Raw genomic sequence first — 8,534 nt, 5'->3', positions numbered from 1 at the left:
GCAGGGCTGGCGAAATAGCTCAGTGGATTGAAGCACCTGCAAGCAGGCACAGGGGCCAGGGGCTCGATCCCCCGGCCTGCCGTGCCGGCCCCTCCTTCGGGGTGCCCTGAGACAGCAATTGAGACTGGGCGTGGTGGTGGCGTGAGCCTGTAACCCCAGCTCTTGAGAAGCTGTAAACAGGCGGATCACTATGAGTCCAATCTAGTAGTAAGACCCTGAACACCCTGTAGACCCTTCCCTAAAATACAAAGAAAAAAAGAAAAAGAAGAAAGTACAGCTGCCTGCTTTAAATTAGAATGTAGCCTACCCTTAGCCTCCCCTGTTGCTAAGAGGAAATATACAAGTAGGCCAGTATTTTTAATGCATCTTTTGAAATCCTTCGGTGTTGAAAGTCCATGATTGATACTTGGACATATAAACTAGCAATGAACTCTACTGAGAGTAAGGTTTTCTGTCTCTTTGATGTTGAAAGGATAGACTCGAAGTCTAGAATTTTAGAAAGAAGCCCCAGAATTTCAAATTGTGGTGTATTGTGCACTTCTAAATATAGTGTGAGGGCTCACTGTCTTGCCTGCGGTTGGTACGCAGTGTGGAGCTGTGTCGACTAAGGACACTTTCCTGTTCACCTGCATGCTCTAAGGCGGCTGTCCAGGGTCGGAAGTGGACTCCAGCTTCAGGCGAGGGGGTCGTGTACTGATAGAAATCCCAGAGGGTCCCTGATCGGAGGTGCTTCTCAGCACCTTAGTTTTAGCCCGGGGTCTGGTGGGTGAGACTGGAGCAATGTGGCACACATGGAGGCTGTGGAGAGAAGTGGGGGTGGAAGTGGGCACTGAGGAGCAAGCGCCTCGTCCTCTGTGGAGACCTTGACTCAGGAGGCCACTCACAGCGCTCTTGGCAAACCACGAAGGATCCAAATGTCCTGTTGCTCTGGGGCCTTAATGAACCAGTAATCAGTTTCTGGACTTGGTCCAGGTATTTTATAGTTTACAAAGGGGAGAGAGAACCCATGTTAGGGACCTCGTGTTTACTTAGTCCCTGTATAAATGAAGAACTGTATTAGATTGGTACAAGTGGGAATTCTTTAAACTGTTACCTTTGTTTGCATGTTTGAACAATGTCAACAACTTTGACTTAGGCCACCAGAAGTGTACGTCTTTGGCCTTTGGTGTTGGCAGTAATTATTGCCCTGACCAGTCATAGCATGTTTTCCATGCTGGAGCTGCAGTAGATGCTGCGGATTTCCGTGAGGAACTTAATTCATGCGTTGATGATGGTAGTATTCTATATTTTGGCTTTGTCTGATAGGTTGGTTTGCTGCAATAGAATAAGGTAGGTGAGTCAGGCTTCTATTACTCCATCTCCAGGAAAATATTCCTTTTTTGCCATCCTGTTTGTTTTTGAATTGGAGGGCGGAGCCAGACAGGACTGCATAATGGAATTGTGGGGCCTGAAAGGGAAGTACTTCCGGGTCAGTCAGGGTCTCCTTGTGATTCTGTGATCTGCCCGTTGCTCCTGCCCCTGGGTCTTTGGGAGGATCTAGACCTTGGGTATGTGTCAGCCACATTTTCCTTTCCAAAGAAATGTAGATTAGAAGCATTAGATTAATTTTTTTAATCTTACGCAAGCCTTTTTATCCTGAGTAATGCTCCTGTAGCAGAAAACCCCAGCTGAGACCCCACGTGTAGCCGTGGTGGCCCTGTCTTATGGACACCTGTCTTGGTCTAAAGTTTTACACCCACCAACCAGATAGACTGAATGGTAAGAGCTGTCATTTGCTACAATAAGTAACTCTCAGCAAGTGTTTACTTCAAGTGTTTACTTCCTGAAGTCCATTGCTGCTTAAGAACTGATGGCATTTTGTGTACTCTGTCCCTCTTTGCACCAGAGTGCAGTAAGTATGACCCGTGTGCAGTGCCAGTCTGTCGCATGCGCCTGTGCTAATGGCTTCGCCAGCTGTGTGGGTTTTGTGGCCCGTGGTTGTTGATTAACTGTGTGGACACGAAGTACAGAATTCGCAGAGGGATTTTTAGAGGTTGGCAGCAAATTTAATGTAGAGCTAACTCGAATCTAAAAGTTGTGCTGTGCTTGTGAAGTGTTGGCCCTGGTTTCTGATGTGCTTGTGTGTATTTCACAGTCCTCTTCGGAGCTGTACTGAAGGATGTCCCCAGCCACTTGCCGTATCTAACGGCACAAGTTACCCTTCTCTCCCTTTGCCCCTTCGGGACGGGTGGAAGATTGAGCATAATTGTACTGAAATAGCTTCACGGATACAGAGTTGCAAATAACAGAAAAGATTGGCTTCATGTTTTTGCTTCCAGAAAACAAAAATCATTCCTTTAAACCAGTACAATTTCAAATTTTATATGCTTTTCATTTGTACTAGTACTATGCTATAAGAACATATTTCCTTAGACAAGAGAGCTAGGTTTTCTCACGTCTGAAGTGGCTTCATACTGGGTATCTAAGTCATCTGCGCCATAGTGATAAGTCATCTGCACCATCGTGATTTCAGTTTTCAAAATCGTTTGCTCTGCCGATCGAAGTTCCAGGTTTCTGATAGTCCGCCAGCGAGTGCCAGGGAATGCCCTTGTGCCTAAGATGTATTTGTGGAAGTTCTGAAAGTCTTTACTTTTTAGTGAGAACCTTTAGGATTTAGAAAAAAGCAAAGACTGTCCAGTAAATTTAGCACAGACAAGGCCGGTCCATCGTGGGGTTTCACGTGGTCATTGGTGGCGAGGATTAGTGCTCCCTCTGATCAGGTCATTGCTGGGAGTTGTACATCTCTAGCTGCCTGCTCAGATGCTCTGCTGTAAGGAGCATCTGAACATTTTTCCAGGCTTGGACCACAGCTGATTTTAAAAGATCAACTTTCAAAGACGTCTGTGACTTTTCTTCCTTTGGTTATTTTTGGAGCAATGTGAAGGACAGTAGCTGCACACTTGCACAAGTAGCAGTGCCCCGTTCCACAGGACCGGCTGCCTCTGCGGGAGAGGTGGAGTTCACCTGGGTACAGTCTGCCCCTTGACTCCCACGGATACCGTCTCTTGGCAAAGCAGAGAGGTGGAGATGACAAGGCTTAGTCCCTGGAAGCTGTAGTCCCGGGTAATGCATTCATTCGACAGATTAGTAATTCGTGCCTTCAGTATGTGCAGCCCTGAAGCCCATTAAGCCCTGCAGCCATTCATCCATGACTTAGGCATGGGCCTTGCATGTGAGAATTCATTGGAGTCACCAGTAGAAGGGAGCAACTGGTCAGACTAGGTGGAGAGGGGCGGGCCTGCGGAGAAGAGAGAGGCACTGGTGGCCAGGGCGAGGCTTTCGACACTTCCGTTTCCTTGGGTCTCTCTTTGGTAGGAACCTCACGTCTCCCCCAAGGGTTATGGAGTCCTTGGCAGGCACAGTGCAGGGAGGGAAGCCAGCGAGCAGGAGCGTGTGGTCTGCTCTGGTCCCGAGGCTGTAACCTTCATTGCACGAAGAGAGAAGCTAACCCATGCAAGTGAGCCACAAGTACAGAACTGATCAATATGTACATGCACACTGTACACTCGCTCCTGTTCTTATAATCTGATCAGGAAGGGCAGGCGTGCCAGGGCTCAGATCCAGGGCTTGTGTCCGCAGAGCTCCACCCTGGCGTCCGCAACGTGACTGTGATGGGCCGGGGTGTCAGCGTGAGGGCTAGGTGGAGAGGACAAGGTCAGGGTAGCAGGACGGAGGAGCCTCAGAAGTCGGCGGCAGACACTGGGAATCTCACTGGGTCTTCACTGATCCTTCAGGGCAATTTTTCTTTTTCTTTCAACCGTGTCGGCTGCGTCCCTGTCGACTAAAAGTCTTCACCCTGGTGGTGCCGCATCACTGTGTGGACGTCATTTGTAACTCCTGAAGCCCCCATCTGTGGAGCTTGTGCTGGTCCTCATTCAGTGTGCAAGACAGCGTGTGGTGTGACCCGTGGGCTGAGGTGTCTGAGTGTCCTTGTCAGGAGGAGCAGGGGACACAGCTAATGAGGCTTTTTCACTTTCTCCATACAGGACAACAGCTTCGAGCAGTTCATTATCAACTATTGTAACGAGAAGCTGCAACAAATCTTCATCGAGCTTACTCTGAAAGAAGAGCAGGAAGAGTACATACGGGAGGTATGTTGAGGGGCTTCGTAAAAAATATTGCTTGCTCTGTACTCATCCTCTGATTTCTGGATTCCAAAGGCTGTCCAACCATGAACCTGGCATCAAATTTTTCTCAGCTGAATCATGTTGTGTGTCTTAAAAACTTGTTCAGTGTATTTAAGTTAGTTGACTACGATAACTGGGATTCTTTTTGGTACTGTGCTACCAGTGCCCACAACAATTTCAAACACATGGCTGGTGAGGAATAAGTATCAAGAGGGGGTCTCTGGTTTCCTTGGATTCTGGTGTAATGGTGTGGAATAGTAGTGTGCTAAGAAAATAGTCAAAGGTGAATGGACAGACTGGTATATCTTCAGTGGACCTCCACTGTGCCATAAAAAGGAACGGGTAGTTGATAATACCACAGAGTGTGAATGATGGTAGGTTGTGCTGGTGGAAGAAGCCAGACTCAACAAGCTGCATGCTGCATGACTCCGTCTGTATTCATCCCTAGCTAAAGAGACAGATTCTGAGCGGAAAGCAATTGATCTCCGATGCTCAGGGTGTGGGAGCGGGGTGGGAGGTGGGAGGAAATGATGATGGGATGGTCGCACGACACTCGAGACTGTATGTCACACAAAGTCACTGTCACCATAGGTAGATTTGAAAACATTTTGAGGCTCAATCGTAAAAATCTTGATTTCCAAATTTATAATAAACATAAGTAATTGACTGGTATTGAATGAAATTTTAAAATGCTAGAAGCGATGTTTGCTGAATCCTGTCATCTTTAGTTCTGTTGTACATGGATGGCTTTCACACTCTCATTTTGCATGTAACCATTTTTTCTAAGCAAAATTATCTCAAAATGAAAAGGAGAAATTATTTTACATTGCCTATATTTTTGTTTCCTTTTCATGTATATTTAAAATATCTCAGTAATGAGGTCACCTATTTTCCTTTATTTCCTATAGTGTGCTCTTAGGCTGTTGAAGACACTGAATCCTTCTCTCAAGAATTTTTCTTTTCCTTTTTTGAATATTTATATATCTATTTGTTTGGTGCAAGGTCTCACTACGTAGCTTGGACTGGTAGTGATCCTCCTGTCTCAGCCTCCTCAGGGCTGGGATTACAGGTGTGCACCGCCACACCTGGTTTCGTTGGCCAGCTCAGTATGCCCAGGGGTAGGGCCAGTGCGGCACGTGGTGCCAGAGATTGAACCCCGAGTCCTTGCGCTTGCCAGGCCAGCGCTTATACTGCCGAGCTATCTCCCCAGCCTCAATGTAGATTTTTCTATTGTGACTATTATTAATCTTTAGTGACTTAGTAAACAGCTCATTTACTCTTACGCTGAATTTTGAATATTTCATCTTGGTTTTTGAATGGTTGTTTGCTTTAGAGATGTTTTTTACTTGTTTGGCATTTTCGATGACATAAATAGTCTTAGAAGTGAGGCTCATGCTGTTTCTTTCTTTGCATCGTAAGAATACCAAAGCGTGGATGTGTGACTCACAATAATTTGTGCAGTTTGTCTACAACACTTCAGAAAGTGTAAAGACTCCTGGCTTGCTTTATGAATTACCTTTTTCCCTTTAGAAGAAAAATAAATATTTATGCTTATGAATGAAGTGTAAGCAGATGAAGAAGGATTGCATTTGGCCTTGGGGTTTGGCTCTGCGGCTAACGTTTGTGCAAAGAGATAGATCGGGTTCATGCCTTTCCTTGTGGTGGATGTACTTGGTCTTTAGCACTGGGATTTTGCTTTTTTTGTTTTGATAGTTAAAATAGTTAGCTGCCCTACAACTTAGGGTTGACAAAATTAATTTTTTTCTTTGTGATGGCAAATAAAGTACTGAAAAATCCAGGCCAGAGATTCCTGGGATCAAGTCCTGCCACATTTCCTTCTCTACTCTGCAAATGTACATGGAGTAGGGCTGACCCTAGCTAGGGCCTGTGGAGTGAACGTCTGGCTCAGAGCCAGGGGGACGTGCATGGGAAATGGCCAGGGAGGGACCTAGATCCAGGGGCCCCGAGCATGCCAGGGTGGGGGCGGGGGTTATTTGCAGCCCTAGTTCTGCGTGGAAAAGTAATCTAGAAAGGAAGTAAAATTCGGGGAGATGAGCAGGGTGTCCTCACGTGGATGGCAGAGTTATGTCATAACTATGCAGATTCTGACTTTTTTCTGTTTCGTTTTTTAGGACATAGAATGGACTCACATTGACTACTTCAATAATGCTATCATTTGTGACCTAATAGAAAATGTGAGTACTTATGTACCATTTTTTAAAAGAAACTTTTAGTTATATATAACTAACACTGTGTAGAATTATATATGCTTTTGTTGGTAAGCAGGAGTATTTTCATTATTTTTTTTTTTAAGGAGCTACAGAGTTGGGGAGACTGCATTGTATCCCTGAGAGACCTCATGACTAGAGAGACATTTCGTTCCTTAGCCAGGATCCTGCAGGCTCACCCTGTTGGCCGTGTCACGGTCTTTCCTAACCTCCGGCCATCGCCTTCGGTCTTCAGCCTCTCTAGTATGGGCGGCCGAGGTCTTGCCGTGACTTCTGGGAATCTAGTCCCGCCCAGAGTTGGCTCAGAGCAACCATCAGTGTACTGCAAGTCAACATGTCTGTCTTGTTCCTAAAACCCCAGGGAGCCCTTAGCGTACTATCCCCACCAAGGTAAAGGAGGAAAAGGGTACAGACCAGAGCTGAGTGAAATGAGTCAGGTACAGGCCTAGCACTGATCCAGAATTATGCAGCAGGTTAATGTAGGTGTGGCCCAGGAGCCAAGGATCCTTGGATTTTTCAGGTGGCCTGAGTGTGTGTATGAAAGCTTATGAAAGTGTGAAAAACTATTGGGTGATTTGAAGAATCTAAGATTTTTTATTTCAAATCATATCTTTTAGTTTACTGTAAATGGACTATTTATAAGAAGACCTACTAGTTGTAAAACTGGGAGGTCTTTATAGTTTTATGCCTGGGATTACTCACATGCTTGACCTTGATAAAGCAAGTTGAGTCAAGGTGTAAATTTTATTTTCCCATGGCCTATAGCTGTCAGAGTAGGTGAGCACTGTGTTTTATGAATATAGGCTCTGAATTTATGGCAAATCATTTTTTGTTCCTCTCTTCCATAAGAAATTTTCTGATCATCTAGAGTTCCCCCCACCCCAATATTCAGGCTAATCCTAAATTTAAAAGAACAGTTTGGGGGCCAGGCAGATGGCTCAGTAGAATAAGTACTTCCCTGGCAAGTGCAAGGGCCTGAGTTCAATCTCTGGTTCTGCAAAAAAAAAAAAAAAAAAAAAAAAAGCATAGTCTTAAAAACTGCATCTTGGGTTACATGAAGAATTGCATTGTGAAGCATCACCACTTGTCAATGAGAACTAAACTTTGTTTTGAAAAGCCTGTTAGAATGGAACACTGGTAGACCACATAAAGAATTCAAAGCTCGAACCTAAAATCCATTTTAAGAAATCTGTAGATTTCCTGAAAGTTTTTTCTAGCAAATTCTGTGACCTAGGTCTTGTCTGTGGGAACTCTAGGCTTTTGGAATTCCCAACTAACACATTTTTCTTCATAAACATAAACAGCATGGCACTTGATGACTTCCCCCCTTTAAGGAAAGGGGTGTGGTGTGGTGTGTAGTGTGTTTAGTTTAACTAGGTCACTTCGGCCAAAACCCCCCTACATGGGTGAGCTCAGAGAAGCTCCCACACAGGCAAGAGCCTGGGCACGTAAAGGGAAGGTTTCCTTCCGGTGTCGTGACACAGTGGTGTTTGTCCTGGGGACGTTATGGGTGTGCTCGAGTCCTCGCATCCACACTTCCCCTGGGTTTTGTGTGTAGCTAGTATGTGCTGGTCAGAGGAGTCAGGGCCTCGTGAGGGAAGGGAAGAGGAGTGGGGGCCTCGGGGACATGGGTGGCGTGCTGGTGAGCGAGTAGGTTGTGCTTAGAGTTAAGACTCAAGGGCCTGTAGGGGCAGCCAAAGGGACAGCAGCACCTGTTCATCCAAGTTGATTTTTGATTTCTGATTTTTTTTTTGTGTAAGGCTACATGCTTTTGCTATAAGGGTCACAGGGTCTGAATATATGATAAGTTCTTACCCATGGTTCCTGCCTGTTGGGAAATTTTATATGAAACAGGAATTCTCTTCTGAACATATTCTTGAGAACAGCAAGACCACAACAGTCACGAAGAGTAACATCCCAAACGATAGCTTATTTATTTGTTGCCACTAAACACTCAACTATATATTGAACACCATGAATAGTTTGGAAACAAATGAAGCCAGTTTTCTTTGTACAATGAATAAAAATAATGGCCTTTCCTTTGCACGGTGATCTGTGATGCGGCTAGAGGCTAGACTGCCCCACTGCCTATGGTTTGCGTTTGATTTTCAGCTGACGGTGGGTGTCAGTGCTAGTGCGG

The 8,534-nt window shown here is 45.4% G+C and overlaps 1 protein-coding gene across 1 annotated transcript in view; it reads left to right on the top strand.

Moving 5' to 3' along the window:
- The window catches only part of Myo1b (myosin IB), a 202,771-nt gene that overhangs the window by 142,837 nt on the left and 51,400 nt on the right, over positions 1-8,534 (top strand). Inside the window, exons 12-14 of the mRNA XM_023712333.1 lie at positions 3,573-3,668; positions 4,026-4,130; positions 6,299-6,361. Coding sequence (XP_023568101.1) covers positions 3,573-3,668; positions 4,026-4,130; positions 6,299-6,361 — 264 coding nt within the window. The remainder of the gene's footprint in view (positions 1-3,572; positions 3,669-4,025; positions 4,131-6,298; positions 6,362-8,534) is intronic.

This window comes from Octodon degus, unplaced genomic scaffold (genome assembly GCF_000260255.1).
Source record: "Octodon degus isolate 3935 unplaced genomic scaffold, OctDeg1.0 scaffold00025, whole genome shotgun sequence".
Classification (NCBI taxonomy): Eukaryota; Metazoa; Chordata; class Mammalia; order Rodentia; family Octodontidae; genus Octodon; species Octodon degus.
Note: the sequence above shows the minus strand (reverse complement) of the source record. Positions and strands in the feature narration are given on the sequence as shown.